At 41.4% G+C, this 19,948-nt stretch overlaps 1 protein-coding gene across 5 annotated transcripts in view; it reads left to right on the forward strand.

The window, feature by feature from the left end:
- nhsl1b (NHS-like 1b) overlaps positions 1-19,948 on the forward strand; it is a 101,536-nt gene that overhangs the window by 55,964 nt on the left and 25,624 nt on the right. The window contains exon 1 of one of the 5 annotated variants that reach the window (XM_080881699.1): positions 3,654-3,989. The exons of the other annotated variants lie outside the window; for them this stretch is intronic. Within the exon in view, the coding sequence (XP_080737825.1) occupies positions 3,677-3,989 (313 nt within the window). The 5' untranslated portion in view covers positions 3,654-3,676. Of the gene's footprint in view, positions 1-3,653; positions 3,990-19,948 lie in introns of those variants that run through there. 5 annotated transcript variants of the gene reach the window in all.

A 19,948-nucleotide genomic window follows, 5' to 3' on the forward strand; every position in this document is an offset into this window, starting at 1 on the left:
AAGAGGCGGCCAGGAGAGAGGTGTTAACATGTAGGCAACAGTTTGTTTGTATTCCTTGAGGGTTAGTTGGCTTGTAAAACATGGCTTGTGAAAGACTTTAGGATATCTGACCTACCTTTTTTAAAGCCAGTTTGGTGACATAGCACTTAACCTAATGTGAAAAACGACAACATGTTGTAACCATGAAGATATTTCTGCTTGTTCCCATCTGCATTTTAATCTAAGTAGATAGAAAAGGATCGTGTGTCAAGAGCTACAATGCAAAGTCAGATTTTAAATGTTATCTAAAACCAACGTCTAGCTGTTTGTTGAGTCACACTTTAAGAAAATGTAGTCAGACCACTCGTGCTGCCTGCTAGACTTTAGCTAGAATTTTTTTAGTTAAAAAGAAAACAGATGTAGCTTGGAGATCAATGGCCTCGTGGGTAGATGGCTTATTGCAGGTTTTGTCAGTGATCGATACATGACTTGGTCGTAAATCAATCATTTTAATATGTAAATGAGCATGGGAGTTTGAGAGGAAGTTCACGATGGGATGTTGTTGACCTCTGTAAACAAGTCGTAGCAGAAGAGATCTTGGGCTTGATAAGTAAACAATAGAGCGTTAAGTTCCAGTGGCCTGTGAATGGGATCTGCCAGGAACCCAGTGAGCTTTCTGTCTTCTGAAAAGAGTTTTCAAAACAATAGCTTTTTGGGGGCAAAGTTTAGAGGTTTGGAAAAATGTAGGACTCAGTAACGGGGTCTTATTGTGTCTTTTTTCTAGTTTGAGACAATAGTAATGCAAAAAAAACTTTCTTAGCAAGCGAGTGTTAATGGGAAGTTGTTTTTTCTTCTTCTTGGGACAATGCTGGAAGTGTTTTGTTGTCCGCAGGGAGTCGGTCATTGTCTTTTCAAACTTCACCCGCAAGTGGATGACTTCCCCAGACAGAAGACTAACTCAGCATGCAGGTGCTCCTCTCACTCCATTCAGACCTTTTGCGTCTCCATGGCTACCATTGTCCCCTTCCCAAAGCCTTCCTCTTGTCCAACCCCCCCCCCCCCCCCGGCTACAAACACACACATAGAATCTATGTGCAAAAGTTAGTGTACATACACACTTGTGTAATTTATCTATTATTACACACAAACCCTTCCCGTGTGACTTTTACATTGTTCACTAACTAGGTGCGCATGCACACGCACACACACACGCACACACACACACGCTAATAATCAGTGGAATGTGACACACTCACCGCAGTGCATGCCAGGCAATACGCAGCCATCAACTACACACATATATTCGCAAACATCTCTTCTCGCGCACATACATGTGCTGTACCTGTTTGTAAAAGGGTTGTAATGATTCTTTGTCACAACTGAAACATCCCCTGTTGTGATGACGGTCCCATTCACTGTGTTGCTTGTGTTGGCCTGCATGACTTCACACCCCCTGATGTTGTTCTCTCAATGGGCCGAGTGAAACACTCTGTGTCCATGCATGTATGGATTCAGGGCAACAACGGCGTTAAGTGCAGTTTAAGTGCAGCCAGAATCTTTTGGCTTGCCCATTGGGCTACGTGTGTCTACAAACTGTTTTATACGAGCGGCTTTGTGGCTGCGCGCACGCATTCTGTGGTTTGTTCATTATGGTGTGTGTGTGTGTGTGTTCACAGTGGTTTTGGTTTTTGTAATCAGCTTGTGTGTTGGCTGCCTCATCATGCGCTGGAAATGATAACCATCAGTAATGGCTGTTCTAGCCTCTAGCTATCTGCTGTGGCTTTGGCAGGATCACAGCTACAGTTCCACCAAAGTTGCATAAGATTTGTGCACTGACAGAACTCTCATGAATCAGTCTGCACGTTATTTTTCAGGTTATCTATTAAAAACGTGAAAATAGTAAAAGGTGTCTAATCCAATTTCTGAGATTCAAGTCTTCAAACCACAAATATGTTCAGCAGGTTCTCGCAGAGGGAGAGGCTTCAACCACAGAGTTTGTTTTGTTTTTTTTCTGGAAAAAAAAAGGTTTAATGGTTTTGATGATTATAGCTTAGATGTGTTGTGCAGCACAGGTGTAAGCCACCACCAGAGGGAGGCATTTACCTTTGGTGCTATCAATGAATTTCTCCCTTTTTATTTGCGTTACTCTTTTCCATTTAACCCCATTTTTATTCAGTTTACTAGCCCAGATTGTGTTTGAGCTCTCATTCACTTTTGTTACACTTGTTCATTACCCACTCTTCAGTTCAGTGTCACTCCATCTTCCTGTTAATTAATCTGAGCGTCTCAAATAATTTTAACCTACCTCACACTCACAGCCAAGCAGATTAAAGATTATACACACCCTCACCTGGCAGGCAAGTGGCTCGCCGTGTTTATTAATCTGCGATCTGTTTCTTTGTTTTTTATCTTTTAATCTCGTCGCTGCCGTCTTTACAGTGAACTGTTTTTCACCGCTATCTAAAAATCCCCAACCTGTGGTCATCTGTAGCTTCCTCTTGAGTTTAAATCCTTTTGCATTTACCAGTTGTCGCCTTCCTCGTGTGTGCATGCTTCATGATGGTTTCAGGTGAATATCTGCTTAGTAACGGCAGTCATGTGGGGCTAAATCTGAGGCAGCAGTTTAAGTGGCCTACATGCATGCGTCTTACGTCTGAGTTTGCGTCATCCGAGTTTAACCTACTGACACGCCAGCACGTCAGGTCTTCCTGAACTTCCACACATTTGTGAAGTTGAGGTGATGTACTTTATTATCTGCAACCTGGTGTCCATCTGTGGTTTGTGTCTGTCACAATCAGAGGCCTGGAGGCTGGATAATCTGGGTTTACAGATTAGAACAGAAATGCCGAGGAAAGAGGAGGGAGGAGGAGGAGTCCAGAGGACATACCGTGTGGATGCCACTGGACAGTCCTGATGCTCTATCTCCTGTAGATCGAAGAAAGAAGGAGGATGCTCTTCGATGCTGAAAGCTTGGCTGAATACCCTTTTGGATGGACTGATTTTTTTCCTAGTCTTTGGACCTCAAATAGTTTCTTGACAATTGGCAGATTTTTTTGCACAATTTGTGGTGATGCTTCTGGGTTTCTGCAAAGGACATATATTGTAGAAGAAAACACGATTTAACCACAGACATTTTCAGTTTCTAAACCTTAGTTTTTGCGTCTTTGGATTATTTAGAAATGTTATTGTGGTCTTATTTTAGGGTCAGAATTGTTTTGTTTTTTTTTAAGTTGCCAGCATTTCTTCAAGACAGCCAACCAACAGTCATGTTTTTCAATAGTTTTATTCTGCAATGCTTCTGTGAAATATTTGTTTTGGAGATAAATCTTGTAATCGAACACGGAGCGCAGCTTTCTTTGTCAGGCAAATCAATGTAAGTCAATAGGATCCCCTGAGAGAAAGAGAGGAAAGACAAAAACAGTAGGAGGAGACAGAGGGAGCACTGGCTCCTTTGTGGGATGCAAAAACGTCCATCCTGTCTTTCCAGAAAGAGAGGAGGGGGCCTATTGAGAGTTTGGAATTGAAGGTGGGGGCTCCACACACATACACCCTTCACCCGTCCATCCCAACACTACAAGTGGAGGCTTCAGAGAAGGAGGCTTGTGTAAGACGAAGGAGGAGTAGTTGGGGGGGGGGTTTGGGTCCTGGATAGAGCAGGGGAGGGCAGGTGGTGGGGGGTTTTAGGTCTTAGCAGGGGATGATCACATACGTGCACTGCCTCTCCTCGGAGCCGGTGGTCAACTGCTTGCACAGGGGCTGCTATGAGGACTCCCCTGGCCAGAAACGAACTCTGTGCTCCTTCCAGCCCACCAGCAAGATGGGGAACAGCCTCCAGCATTCGGCCGTCCCCAGCCCCAGGCCCGCCAGGCCAGAGGGCTGCCTGCACAAACGTCTGCTCTCTGTGTCAAAAGTCCACCAGAAACAGGACTCGCTCTGGACACCAAAACCGTTGCTTGGATCTGTGGCTAAGGGCTCGCCAGGGAAAAAGCATCCCTCCTCTGATGGCAAAGGTACAGATTAAAGAGAGTCTGCAGTTTTTTTGTTTTGTTTTGTTTTGTTTTTTTAGAGAAAAGAAAAAACAAAAACAACAAATGACTGTTGGTTTGTACTAGAAAGCTGTTCATTTTGTAGTTTCTAAACAAATACTAAATAGATATTTTTAATTATCTAAAAGATATTTGGGTGTATTTCCAAGATGATATGAGTCTTAAATTGAAATCCACTGTGATTACAGTGTCCAGGTAGTAGTTGCTGTTGGCACTACAATGCTGTTTTGCTACTGTAATGATTGTGGTGTTTGACTTGGCTGCAGAACAGGCTCCTGCTTCAGAGTTTAAGTCACCTGAAGTGTTTTTAGGAGATAATGATACGCTGTATGTAACAGTGCCAGGATCACAGCAGATGCAATAGAAGCTTTTTTCACAAAGCCAGGCTTTGTCGCGTCTTGTTAGGGTATTTCCATCCTGCTGTATCTGAGAGATCTGTGCCATCTGGTTTTGCATGTGCATCTCTGTGTGTTTGTGACCTAAAAGACCTTTGACCTTTCATGTATGAGACAGGTTCTCCAGGAAGTAAAATGCTTTGAGTTATCTCTAGTTGCTTGTGTGCATACTTTAAGACTTTCCTACTAACCTTGGGCATGAGTTTGAGCCTGTACTTACTCATTCACACATATATTTGCATGGATCATTTGGTCCCATGTGCATGGTTGCATCTAGACTATGCTTCACTGTCATTTGGGACAGACATAACTGAAGATGCTCCTCTGGGTGGCCACCCCTGGGAACAAGACATAATAGCTAGCAGCTGGAGGTGATGGGCTAGGCCTTCAGGGAAATGTAAGAGAGCTGACAGTATGAGGGGGTGATGGAAGTGAAACTGACGGGGTTATGAAGGTGACCCACTTTCACCTCAGAACTACATAAAGGAGCCATCAGGGCGGCAGGAAAGAGTGTTAAAAGATAACAAAAAGACTGACCTGTGTCCACATTTCCTAAACTGCAGCTCAGTGGCATCTAATGGATCTATGAATATAAAACAGAAGAGGCCATTAGGGAAGTAGGCAAGGCAGAGACTTCCTGAGAATCCAACTTTGATAACTTTTATTGTTTTTATTGGCCCATTTTGAGTCTTTCTGTCCATCCACTGGTCTTCCAATTACTCTTTTAAAGTTTTTCTCCATGTATGCACAGCTAAAACTAAACCATTTATTCCAATATGTGTGCATAACAATATGCTTCCACAGGACTGTGGCCCTTCCTCACGCCTGCTTTGACTAACACGCCGTGACAGCTCAAGATGTTGCTGCCGTCGGTACAGTATTGTCCGGGCTCTGTAGGTTGAATCAGCCTGCCCGTCTGTGTTTATGCACGGCTGAACGGATAACCCTCTTACTCACAAATTGGAACTTGGCTAATATGCCTTTTGTGTGTGTGTTTGTGTCTTTGTCCCTGTGTTCTGTGTTGTTGTTCTGAGATATTTTTTTTATTGTTTCCTTTGTTAACACATGATTCTCCAGTTCTTTTTATAAATATAAAGTTTTTTGTGTATATGGCAATCAAAGGGTGATTCCAGCATTTTTTCCCTGCATATGTTTTATAAGGCTTCTCCTCCAACCCTCCCTTTATTTATTTTTTAATTTTTATCAGTTCAGAAGTGGAGCAGGTGTTCAACCGGATGCCCCATAATCCCTTGGTGGGAAGTCAGATTCAACTATCGACCAGTCACTGCCAATGGCTCCCGAGGGAAGTGCACCTGAGGGAAACCATGCTTGTAGAGTAACTGAATGAGGCCAAATGAAATGGATTGACTGCGTTTATAGGGGAAGCTCTGCTGAGAATCAGTTAGGTTAAATATCTTTTTGGCAGTGGGAACTGGAGGGTTGGGTTCAGCCTCAGCTCTTTATCCTCGTCTTCCTTTATGTGGTACGTTCACACGCATTTCCCATCTTTTAGACGAAGATGAAACCCGTGAGTTTGGAGACACATCTGAATCAAAACATCAAGGAGTTGAGATGAGAAACAGCCCACCCCCCACCTTCACTGCTCTCTGTGCTCAGTGAACCAAAAGACAAAAGCAAAAGAGTGTTTCTCTTCTTGCCATTATTCTCCCCCAATTTTCTAAAACTACCCAGAATGCACCTAATTAGTTCCTAAACTTTAACTGAACCTCAAAAACTCCTGGGTGTGAAGACGACTCTCAGCTTGCAATTTCTAAAAATCTACATGTTTAAGTGTTTCAAATGCTCATTACTATTATCTTCCTGCTTCAACCATTAATCTTTCTTTAACTCTCGACCCCTTGAAAGCCTGCTAAGAGTAACCCTTTAAGCTTTTTTCCCTAAAATAAGCAGCTTCTGTCATGTTTCAGGCCAGCTTGTAGAACAAACTTCCTGATGGTGGTTGTCTCTGCCTATACAGCTACCCGTGGAAAAAACAGTAAACTGTTCACATGGTTGTCAAACCACATGTTTATTGATATACACTGAGTTGTCAAAAACTTATCATTAAGGGAACAGGAAAGCTCATCAGATTTCACCTATCCATTAATTATGTGTCACTATCACCTGTTTAATACCATTATTTTGCTCACCCTAATGTTAACCTGTAGTGTTAGGTACTTCTAGCACCTCACTTAAAACTTTTTATTTATACCTTTAGGTCACTACTTAGTCTATCCAGTATTAATCCTACTGGTAGTTTTTTCCAGGCTTGTAGGTAATGAAATGAACTAAATATACTTGAATAACAAACAAATTGGGATTTATAATAAATCTTATTAAAAGAAGATGGTTTAAAAGCACCTTCTGGATTTCTTGTACTCTTGAGTAGGAATCACTACTTTACTCTTACGCCCCAATGTGGTCTTGTTTGATTCTGGGATTTTTTTGTATTTTGTGACAAAACACAAGTGGTATTTTTTTTTTTTTTTTAATTTTTGTGGCTATTTCAAAACACACACACACACACACACACACACACACACACACACACACACACACACACACACACACACACACACACTAGCAGTTAGGGGGTAGCAGAACAATGGAGTAGAGAGCATGACACACACAGCCTAATGAGATAAAGAAAAGAGGGGGATTTTTTTCTCACTCACTCACTTATGCACACACACACACACACACACACACACACACACACACACACACACACACACACACACACACACACACACACACTTTTGGGAATTGAGGGTCAGGGGTTGCTTTGGGTCATTCAACTGTAAAAATGGGTTAAGGCTCTGTTTTTCTTTGCAACCCTGTCTATCTCAATCTTCTTCACCTCCACTTTCCTCTCTTTCATTAATGAAGCCTTTAATGCTGTTTACTGTCTGTGCACAGGGTTGTGTATCTGCATGTTTTCTTTTCCATTTATCCACTTAGAAAATAAATGCTAGAGCATCCCAGCACACATATTTCCTGTTCACATCCCTGGATATGTTTATGCGAGTATGGCATAAAGTAGGTTTAAGTTAATGCAGTGAATCTAACAGATGGAGACCTCTCAGCTTGTTAAAGGCCTAATAGGTAATGGTTTTCCAATGACTGGTTAAACAGGTGCTCTTCCATCATGTGTGACCGAGGGCTCATGAACTAATCACTGACATATATTGAGAGGTGATTCAGTTGTGTGGAAGTTTGTCTGCGTCTTTATCCACAGACTCCTCCCTGCCCAGTTCTTTTTACTCATCCTTTTGTATTTGACGCTTATTTGACACTGGCGGTGGTCTCCAGATGTTACTGTCTCAATTAAGTGTATTTGGATTAGCACTGTTCTTTATTTGCTCGAGCATGGTGGTTGTGTCTGCTCAAATTAACCTCCAAAATCTTTCTTTTATTCACCACACGACCGCTGAGGAAACATAGAAAATGACTCGGAGCGCAATATAGTTTACAGCAGCCTGGTAACTCTCACAAGAAGACATTTATTATTATCACAGCTGTGTTTTACTTTATTATGCTCCATTAATTATTATTATGTTCCATATTTATTAATGTATTTGTTGACATATACATTAAAAAAAACCTTAAATATAAAGATGCACCATTGACCAGCCGGGGGCCAGAATCAGATGATTTCCAGTGCGCTCAGTCCAAACCGGTGACTGGCCTCTTAGCCTCACGTGTGTCCGATTACACGTCGGTCCGTTTCATGCATATGTGACGTGCGTATTCATAGACACAGTAACCTGTTGTTAGGAGGACCACTACAAACATTTTCATAGCAACCAAACTAATTAGCAGCTGAAGATGGGCATTTTAAAGAGGCTAACAAAGGGCTCCGAGTCAACCACCAACCAGCAGCCTCGGTATTAGCAAAGAATCAGCAATTAGAGGGAACAAGACAAGTGAAAAAGAGAAAGCTTACTATAAAATCTGTCAGGTAAAGGTGAGTGTATAGCAACTCATTTTCAGTCATTTAAGTGAGAGAAAATCTGCTTACTTATTGCAGTTCAATAATTTTTTTTATTATGAAAACAATATTTTGCTTTGAAGAAATTCTGATTTGCTGTCAGTTTAAGCTCTTAGAAGGAAAAGTGGGAAAGGAAAAATTACAGTTTGTGCATCTCTACTTAAATAAACATAAAATTTAAATGAAGGAATTAAAATGGATGTGTTTTTAAGTCATTCATTGCATTTTATTTTTGTTTGTTTTTTTGACGAAAACAAGGTGTGGGAGAGTTGGTTTTATGCTACAGAACATCATAATTTGTCAAATAAAGCTCACACATGCAAATCACCAAAACTAGAGATCAGTAGTAAACTAGCATGCCTTTTGTGGTCTTCCACACACTCAGGGCTGAGATTAATAGTGCGGCAGGACTTGAAAGCGATGCAGGAGAAGAGAGAGAGAGAAAGAGAGGAGAGGACTGAGTCATGGAGAAGGAGGGATCAGGTGGAAGTGGGCCTCAGAGCCCCATATGTGTAACAACTGAGTTTTACTTAATGGCTTGATTATTACATCAGGACATATTGGCTGGATAATCACTGGGGTCTGTGGGGACATTTATCCTTTCATTGACTAAATGTGTCAAAGCAGAGAAACTGTGGGAGCTGTGACACAGCAGAGGGCTTGGTTAGCTTTAATAGAAAATGTTAAATCTTACTATCATTTACAGGGAATTTAATTTACTTTCAGGACTTTCTTCTTGCTTTTCTTCCTTCCCTTATTCTGTGAACCTACACTTACTGTAGTGGGTTCACTGAAGAAGACAAGACGGCAAGAAGTCTTGTTTCCCTGTTGATGTATGGAGCCTCCTGGTGGTTGTGTCATCTTCTGCACCTGCCCTTGTTGAGATGATACATGCAGATCTTTAGCACTTTGCTTTGTCTTTCTGTCTCTCTCTTCTTCTTCTTTCCTCCTTTTTGCTTCTGCAGTTTAATCGTACACTGACACACTCTCCATATCCATCCTCCTTACAGACAAATGAGTGTTTAGCTGTTTGTGTATATGTTTCTCTCCAGGTTTTAATAAATCTAGTGAGGCAGTCTATGTAAGTCATTGGCAGGCCTTTGATTATTCATGGTGATAAGTTTAAGTTCATTTCAGTCGGGCTTGTGCGTGCGGTAAAACGAAACACATGCTCACTGGCAAATAAATAAGAATCTATTTACAAAACGGCTAAAACTCAATTTGATAGTGAACGCAGAAGTTTTTCTTAACATTCTAAAAATGCCCGCAGGTCTTAGAAACAAATGCGATTTGAAGACTTTAATCTGGGCCGTTTGCTTCGGCAACAGCTTTTGCCCTCGTCTTTCTACTCGTGCAGTTCTACAGCGGGCTTGTTGTTAGTAATTGAAAAATCTAATTGAGCCGTAGTGCAGGATAAGTGCGTTTAAGCACCGCTTGGCCGTACAGACCTCGGTCACAGCTCATTTCTTTAATGAGAGCTGCTATTAGCAGGAGCTTTTTTCCACCTCATGCTGATTCGAGTCTGGCTCTCTGAGGTTTCTGGCCCCATTTGCCCTACTGACCAGTCTGCTCCCCCTTCTGTACATGCAGTTACATTCCTGACTACTCTGTTTTTAAAATGCAGCTTGTGTAAAACACAAAAAAGGGCGTATTTGGTTACTATTTACTTCAATATTGCTACCACAAAGCGGGACGTAGACTTTTAGTTGTTACCTGTAAGATTTTCCTGCAGCTTGCTGTTGCATTTAAAAACCAATTTAAATGAAAATTTCAGCCTCATGGAAAGATACCAGTGAGCAAAACAAAAGAGAAATCTGGTGACAATAGTCTAACCAGCCTCACGGACCCCTCGCTTCCCCGCTGTTCACCCCCAACTCCAATCTTCCTTCTTCCTACCTTCTCCACAGCACCAGAACTTATTTGTGTCCCAGTCAGCTGGAGGTTCAATTAAGCCTCTGAGAGCAAAGCCGAGCCTCTGAAAAGCTCATGTCCCCCCCAAAGAGACTGATTATAAAAGGAGAGGGAAGAGAGAAAGTGATTTTTAAGAGCCTCTTTAAATCTGTCTTGTTAATGAGTTGTCCTCACCATGGCAACGTCTCCTTTTCAGGGTTTTTTTCCCCTCCATGCCTCATGCATAGAAGGATTAGAGTTGAGACAAAAAAGAGAGAAGAATGTAGGGAACGGGAAGCTACAGCTATTTTCCTTGTTTGTGAAAATACAGGGGAGCTTTTGGCGTTAATGTTGTTTGTTTGTAGCAGAAGTTAAATTCCTCTATTGTGGTTACTTTTCCAGAGAAGCGTGCAGTTGCTGCTTTCATTCACCACAAGGTGGCATGATAACACAGCTGCACTAAAGATAAAACAGGCAGCATTTACAGCGATTTCCTCGTTTTCCTAGTTGCTCATCTGCACAGCGTCACTTATACCCAATATAATTGTTAATTTATGAGACTAAATTAAAATATTTGAAGGTTTTATTGCAATTGCCTGAAAGACTTTGGATTCAATTATCTGCCTATTAGCCACTGTGCATGTGTTTATCTACAACAAAAAGAGACACATGAGGTGTCACAAGGAATCTAATTTGGAATAATAGCGGTTTTAAATTTTGGGATTATTTGATCAGGGAGCTACACTAGTTTCCCTTGTGGGCCATTAGGAGGGTGCACTCCCTGCAAGAGAGGTCTGCTCTTTCTATTAAAGGCCCCATCCCTCTTTCCATTATTGCTCAGATGGGACAGAAGGGGGAGGGACGGGGAGAGATGGAGGAAAGGAGGGGTTAAATGGATTTGGGGTTGTGCTTTTTCCCAGACTAGGTCTCAGCATAGGATTATCAGTGGAGGAACACAGGCTTAATGCACGCATGTGCGCTCACATATAAACTCCTACATAATTCATGCCCATATATGATCGATAAGTCACATGAAAGCACCAATCGCAGCTTCTCGGTGTGTACAAGTGTTTTACAGATACTGACACACGTCAGTCAGTGAACTCTGAGCTTATCCTAATGCACGTATAACCCTCCCTGGGTTAGTGCAGTCTTACACCACTGTGTTACAAAAATTACATGCATATGTACAACACAAAAATTATGGTTTTGGCCTAAGCGTTGTGTGACTTCAGACCTTCTAGTCAGCTAAGAACATTTTGTGTTTGTAGTGCGCTTTTAATGATTAGCTTGCAGACAGTTGCTGATGTCATACCACAATACTGAGTTTTACAGAAGACATTTGGACATGTCAAGTAGGTGGGACAGAGGTGCGAAAAATGCAATTAATGTTGGCTGGGATCTAGTCAGCTGCTTCAGTTTCAGGGTCCTGGTATTGCGCGTGGTGTAACCTGACTTAAGTGCTGGCAGAGGAATTAATGCTGATTGAGAGGTGAAGAAGAGAAACGGTTACAGGTAAAGTCAATTATGTCCCTAACATGTCCCCAATATCTGTTTTGTCAAATAAGATAAAATTATGTCACTTTATTTTTTAATTTTGTTGCAAAATTAGATTTTCAAACATGTCAACTCTATCACTAAAACCTTTCAAAATGTTGCCATGAGACAGAGTCAGTCTGTGATCGGTTTGGGACTGAATGGTGTCATGCTGGCAATGACGTGCAATCTTTTTCTGATAGCACAGCAGTTAACTGTGGTAAGTTATTGAAAATCACATATGTTGCTGTCTACATAGACAGAAATTCATAGTATATATGTACATATGTAACCAAATTACAACCAGCATGCAGCCTGTTCATTCAAGACTCATTCAGACTGATGGCAACATGTTGGTAATCTCACTGCATTTATGAATTAGACAGGAACTGTTTGTTTGAAGAGTGATTGCAATCAGCCTAAATGTTCTTGTACTATTTTTATTTGTGTGACTGAGCCATTAGCTTGCTCTGAATCAGGTGGTAGCTTTGTCAAGCTAAGTGTGTCCAGTAGATTTGCAAGTGGTTTTTCAGAAACCACTTGCAAAAGTTAAAGTTACCTCAGGATGAAGGTGCATGCAATGAGCTCTCTCTTTATTTATTTAAAACATAGATATTTGGTGTCCCTGGAATGATGCAGTATCACCACACAAAATATCACAATACTATACTATATCTACCTGTCACACCGCTACCATCCATCCAGTCCATCCTTATTCTGCTTATCCATGCCATTATAGTTCCACTCATGTAGGAAACAGAATTTTATTTCTAAATTTGAAATCATCTCATTCTCCAGAATTTAAATACACTTGATTTGACTTTCTCTCTGAGGGAACTAACTTTAGTCTGTAGACAGATTTTACTCAACTAAAAGCAATCTGGAGTCTGTAAAACATCCTGGAACAATCCTGCAAAGGCAGATGTTAATTGGATCGATGTTATAGGCCGGATGAGCAGAGCCAAAAGCAGTCATGCGTTTTAAATGTATCTGTTATTAATAGTAATCAATGTCGGCCACCAGAACTTGCATCCGACTTTATAACTAACCCCCCACTTGTGCTAAATCCTCGAGGATGATTGTCTTGCTCACTTCCTTAATTTGTTAGTCAATTGGCTGTGTTTCTAATAGTTGATTGGATGCTTTTGTGTCCCCCCCCCCCCTCCCCTCCCTCCCACTACTTACCCAGACTGACCTAGTCTCTAGTCTTACTGTTGATGAGAAATGAAATGGGTCAAACACCACAGCGTCAATTACTGCTCCAGTTGTGGAGGTGCTGCAGATGAACACATGCAAACATTGTGGCTGATATGGCTTTAGCCCACTTCCCACTGGTCTCCCTGTGTTTTTGCTGATATAACACATGCACACTCTTGATTTTTTTTTTTCCTCCCTGCAAAACAAGCTAGCCCCAGGTGGCTTGTTGTTTTGTGCCCTTGAGCTACTGGAGGCACTTAACCTAAATTAGCTCAGTCTGTCTCTGTGCCTCTGCGCCTAAATCAGACAAGACCCTCGCCTCAGCAGCATGAGCTGAGTGTGGAGGTCATGATAACAGCCAAAAAAAAGATGTGTGACCAAAGCTCTGAGCCATATTTTTGCTATTGTGTTGTCTTTGGCTGAATATATTTTAAGAGTGTTGGCTTAATATCTTAAACCAGTGAAATACTGATGCTAATGAATCATACTGTTAATGCAAATGATGTCATATTCCAGCTGTGACCTATTGATTGTTAGCAGTTATCCCAGCCTGGCCATCATTCACTCCAGACTTTTTATTGAGTGAGTCATGAAGTAGAAAGTCTGCTATTGTAAAGACAGCCGCACACACTCCCACATACACACACACAGATTTATATAGATATATAGGACACAGTGGACCCCTACAGCTGCTGCTCCCCACAGTGCACTATATCTGTATTTAATGCCAGATTTATGGCATTTTCTGCGTCAAGTTAATTATGAAATTGGATTAATGATTGTGTGCTGCTATGAAGGTGGAACAACACACACTGACACACACACAGACCATTAAGAGAGACGAGCAGACAGCTCTGGTGTTGAAATGTAGGTCAGGAAACCAGTGCAGCAGCCAACATATTCTCTTCTTTCTGTGCAGGCATCTTTACATGCATGCATGTGTGTATGCTGACATGCTTGAGTGCATATAGCATTCAGGCACATGTATTGTCTTATGGCTTGTATCTGTAAGAGCAGATGCTTGATTAAAAACAGAAGAAAACCAAACAGTTGAAGGTTATATAGTGATTCAGTGCAGTAAGAGTGATGTCCAGAATGTTAGCTGTCTCAGTTCAGTGGTGTGGACCTGCTGTGGGTACACATACCATCCAGCATACTTTAAACCATTATAATAAAAGCAGTTAGACAGACATCTAATACCTCAAACAGACAAAAACCTTACCCACGCTCCTCAAAGACACACCTAGGTTTTGCGGTTATTGATATGGCAGATCCTCAGAGGGCAGTGAAAAGGGCCGGGAGTCAATATGAGTGGCGACAGGATGGCTGGATGGTAATGGGTCCTAATGTAATCGGTGGGCTGTCTTTATGTTACACTACCAATGACTAGAAAGGGAATTCCACTGGGAAATTATTCTTCAATAGCATGTCAGGCGTGTAATACACACCCATGGTCACGATTCTGAGAAGTAACACACATTAAGTTGAATTCTTGAAGGAACAGTATGTATAATTTCGTGGCATCAACCTACTGAACATCTGCCGTCCACCATGGCTTGCTCCACGGAAAAGAACTGATCCTTGTGTTAACATAAACTGTCCAATTCTATATTAAATCTCTGCTCATGGATCCCTCTAAATCCTAAGCACTGGTCCTTTAAGTCAAGGTTATTACTGGTCATCTACCAACTTTTATTCCAGCTCCAAAGCACGAACAATCACAGCGTATCACATGCAAAGCTAGATAGTTGTGAGAAATATAGCCACAGCTTTGTGGACATGCTGACAGTTCTACATGTCTGCAATTCATTTAGTTCACTTCAATTTAATTTTATATATGTAGGTCCAAATCACAACATAAGTCACCTAAAGGCGCTTTTTTAGAGGTTCAATAGTCATCTTCTGGATCTGGGTGACCTTTACCTGGTTAAAGGAGTCTATCCTTTTCATGGCTGTAGTTAAAGCCTGGTCCTGTTCACACTAGGGCTGCCACGATTTGTCGACTAGTCACGATTACGTCGACTATCAAAATCGTCGACGACTGATTTAATAGTCGACGTGTCGTTTGAAGCTTTGTAAGATCGCAAAAGACGCAGGAATAATAGCAGGATTTAAGAGTGTAATAACGGACTGAAACAGAAGATGGCAGCACTGCATGTACAAGGATTCCAGCTGCCGTTAAACCCCGAAGAAGAAGAAGTAGCTGTGTCCCAGAATTCATAGCGCGGCCCAGCTTAGTTTCCAACAATGGCGGTAGCTAGTTAGTTTTAATATTACTCTTATTATTCTTTCTGGGTCACAAAATAAACGTTTAACATATTTTCAGGCGAGAATGTAGCTGTGTAAACCTCAGATATCGGCTCAGTTTATCAGGACACCACCACATATTTTCAAAAGCGCTCCGACGTTTTCGGAGACGTCTGTTACCCACTAGCTCGATAGCTAGCCGGGGGCTAGGTCACTAGCGCCGTGAGAACACCGGACTCCCGGCAAATTGTTTTCAAACCCACCGCCGTCTTTCGCGACTCAGGTTAAATATATATGAGTCACTTAGATAAATTAAAAATGTTGTTGTTTGGCTTTTTTTTTTTTTTGTATTTTATTTGTTCCTGAGTAAATCGGTTTGGCTGAGATTAAAGTTATAGTTTTTACACAGCTGAATAAACGTCAAGCAGACAGCTGATTATCAGAAGTGTGAGATGCTGGAGAATATACTCCGGTGTCCTGTTATATTTTAGATAGCAAGGAGTTTATTAAACTTTACCGAAACAATCTGCAAATTTCATTGAAATTGAATAAACTATCATCTTGTCTTTATTTTTAGTTAGCACCTTAAAAGCTTAAAGCTGTAAGCTAATGATAGTTATATAAGCTGTAGTTTTACGTCCAGTGGATGATGATCTGATTAGTCGACTAATCGCAAAAATAATCGGTGACTAGTCGACTATCAAAATAATCGTTTGTGGCAGCCCTAGTTCACACAACAGGTTTTTGGAGACAATCCGTTTTTTATTTGTTTGGGTATTTCTACAATTATCACTCCTTTCCACTTCTCAGCTGCGGAGCTCTAAACACCAAGTCCAAAGCTTAGGCCTTCACAGTGGTGCGATGAGTTTTTTATTTGCAGTTTTCTATGTTGCGACTTCCTAATGTATTCATCTAACAAGTAAGACTTTAAATAACCCAAATAAATAAATAAATATATATATATGTTTGACTAAAATGACCTTCTTGAGTCAAACTAACCACCAGGAAACACATCAACATGCACGATTTCCATCATGTCACGGGCCTGTTTTAGATTTAGTTTATTGTCCCGCTAACTTAAGATGGGGGGGGGGGATTTCATTAGATTTAAAACTCTGTTGCCAGGGAGGAAACACACGGTTAGCTACAAATTCGCTCTGACGGTGGACATAAAAGTCTCAAATCAACAACAAAACTGCCACCTTCTCAAAAGACCCCAAAGGCGTAGGGGTACAAATCAGCCTGCGTGTAATACAACAATGTTTTAACTCTATTTAAGAGTGAGCTGCTTTTTTGTGTCCAAGCTTGTGTAAAAGTTTCCCTGTTAAAGGAATGTACCGGTATAAGATTTTTTTTAATGGCTGCACACTTCCTTCATTTTGGATTTCTCATTTTGCTGCTATGTCAAAGGTTTCAGAGACTAGATACAAATGCACTTTGCCTGTCCACAAGCTCAAGCAGAGGTATATTTGTGTATCCTCTATCTGTTTTCTCTGTCTTTCTCTTTTATCCTGGCTTGAATTTCAAAGTGGGGGGGTCAGTAGAGAGCGCCGGGTCAGACGCCAAGGGAGAGAAAATTAGACTTGACTGCCAAAAACTGCTGGGCTCTGGTGTATGTTTGTCTGTTTCTTTTCCTTACCGGTCTTCATCTGTTCTCCTGGATTCCACCTGTAGCTTTTCCCTCGGCTCTTATTTTTTTGTTCTTTTTCCCCCTGTAACTGCTTCCTTTTCTCTCTCCCCTTGCATCGTTTCCCATCAAATAGCTCCGCTTCTGCCACATCAAAGCACGCTTCAGCTTTTTGCAGATTCAACTTTGCTTTCCACCTCATTCTCTTTCTTCTCAAAGTCTACATGCCTTTTATGCCATCTCCATCAGTATTACAAAGGCATATTTCTGATTGATGCACGTTCCCACACGACTCTGTGTGAGAACAGCTTCATGATGTTTGAACATAAAACAGAAACATGCGTGTGTCACCACATCAACGCTGGCATACGCACACGTGAAACAGAAAACGCCCTTAGAGACAAAGGACAAGGTTTTGCATGTGTTTTGGGACGATGTGTGCGAGCTCAGGGTGTTGTTTTGCAGGGTGTCATGAATCACAAAGAAGGAGAAGCCTATAGAAGGAGGCCCCCTCTGCTTTTCATTCAGGAGAATAATCAAACACTCGCACAGATACACACTGCTAACCTGTGCTCACAACGAAGAGAAAAACCCCCACACAATTTATGTTGCAAGAACCTTGATTTAGAGTAAAATGTCATCCCAGATGCGCTCAGTGAACTTTAAATTCAAACTGCACGCTCTCCTATTTGCATGCTTTAATTGCACCTGTCTAAATCCCCACTTAACAAATGCACTAACATTTTTTTGAGTACATTTGTCCCAAATATTTGCAGGATGCCTCTTAAGTGGGTTTATACCCAGCCATCCTGAACAAACACCGCTAATGGGCCAATTGAAAACCTCCAGAAAGAAAAGCCTTGCAGGCACTGACTTTCTCCTGATGGGCCAGGCTGAGTGGCAGTGATTTGAACATTTTGATGGTGATCTTCAGTCGTTTTACTTATTTTGACAACAGTTGTGGGCTGAAGAGAGTTTAAATGTTAAAGAGAGAGATGGAAAACCTTCTGTCAGAGGAGTTGGTCAGATGGGAAGACTAGAAGAGGGATGGCTGGGGGAAAGGACTGTATAGGGAAAGCATGAAGGAGAGGAAGACCGCGGGAGTTTTCGTGTGTACCCCCAGTGTCATAAAACTGCTACGCGAGAATTTATTGAACTGTGTTTGTGTGGGTGAGCGTGCATGCGAACTTTACCCCGTGCCAGAATCATTAGTGGAAGAAAAAACTGTTACTAACTTGTTTACACAGCCTAGTCTGTCCGTCACTTTCAGTGTCTGTATGTGTGTGATGCTTGAGCTGAGAGCTGGTGTTTGTTCAGGAGAAAGTTTGAAGTTTAACATCACTTAACTGCCTTTTTACGAGTGCTGTAGAAGCAGATCTACAGCTAAGCATCAACTCAGTGTATTCCTTGTTTAGGAAACTCGTGAAGTAAAGATTTATGAGGGTGATAAATCAGCTAAAGTGGCACATTTTGTACACAAATATCTCCAGTGCAGCGATAACAGGTATCAAACCAACCCCCCCCCCCCCCCCCCCCCCCCCCCCGGCCTTCCCACTTGCTCAATCTAAGTCTTTGTTGCTGCAAGATTATTCATGTCTTCTTCCGTGTTGGGAAGACCAAAGTAATCAGATTCCCTTTGACCCCCGATTTTATGCTTTCATTCAGAGAGGTGTAAAGATAAAAGTAATGGGGGAGGATGAGAGCAAGCAATGTGTTCCTCTACATGATATAAATTATAGATTTTCATTCACAAAAAAGTAAATGGGGGTGAAAGAGGAGCATTCGTCTTTTAGGGGTTTTGGTATATTTTCTTGTTTGAGTGATTTAAATTTTCCACTGCTGCTAGCAGGTTTGCAAATTGTGCATTTTCAGATTATTATAAGCAAAAATGTAACATTTTATTTAACATTTTAAAATACTTCCTGTCTAACTTTAGCACAAATCTGGAAAGAAATAAGGAGAGTTTAGTTAGGATGGCACTGATCCAGTGAAGGAGTCGGGATTTAGTGCTACACTTCATTGTTTAAGGCGATATGAGCACTTCGGTCGTCTCTGGGAAATCCTGCTGCCTGTCAAAACGATACGTTGTGCACTTCATCAATGCAAAATGTGCTAAATGTGTTGTTTTCGTATGTTAAAAATTCATATTTCCTGTTTATTTCCACCTTACAGTTCTTCTCATTATTAAGCAAAAGGTGCTCAAGGCTACAGCTCGAACACAGTAGCACAAGATATGAAAGAGGGGAGGAAGAGGGTGGTGTAAAATCAATACAGACTTGATTATATTAGCCACTGTAAAAGCGCTGTTGCCTAAATTAAAAAGGAGGAAAGAAGGGAAAAGAAAATTGGGGAAACTGGGGGCGAGAGAAATGTGACATCAGCAGATCAAGCAGAGTGGAGGGGTTTTAGGTGGTTTGCTTAGCTCTGTCTTCATAGGGCCAATTAGAAAAATAAAAGCTGGGTACTCTCAGATGAAGCTGTGTGTACGTAGATGCTGTTTGATTTTGGGGTTATTTGATCTTTTATATTAAAAAAAGAAGGTGAAGGTGGGTTTGTCTTTTGGGGATTGATCAAATGATTGAATTGGATCTGGAGGGAAATGGGGCTAAGCTCAGAAGTCTGGAATAAAAAAAAAAAAGTATAATGATCGTGAGAGGGAATGTGCAGCTGCCTCTGCCAGGTTGACGGGGAGCTCCAAATGGGGTGTGAAAACAGGACAAAGAAAACAGGAGTGCGGTGACAAGAGGAAGAGCAGGAGTCCCTCATCAATCTCTCTGTTCAACCTGCCACATTCATCACTGTGTGTGTTAATTAGAACATCTAGCTCTCATCTTCCCCTTTCCAATTTATCCTTTTACTTCCTATCATTAGCTTTTGACATGAGTCATCTGGTTGTATTACAAGAGGAAGTAATTGTTGTCTGTCCGCCGGGAATAATACTAATGAAACACGGGTTTTGATTTTGTATTCAGTGCAAGTAATTGTTGGATGTTGTCGTCAGTTTTTGCATAAATTGGAATAAGTAGGTTAATAATCTCAC

Source organism: Rhamphochromis sp. 'chilingali', assembly GCF_963969265.1.
Source record: "Rhamphochromis sp. 'chilingali' genome assembly, chromosome: 5".
Classification (NCBI taxonomy): domain Eukaryota; kingdom Metazoa; phylum Chordata; class Actinopteri; order Cichliformes; family Cichlidae; genus Rhamphochromis; species Rhamphochromis sp. 'chilingali'.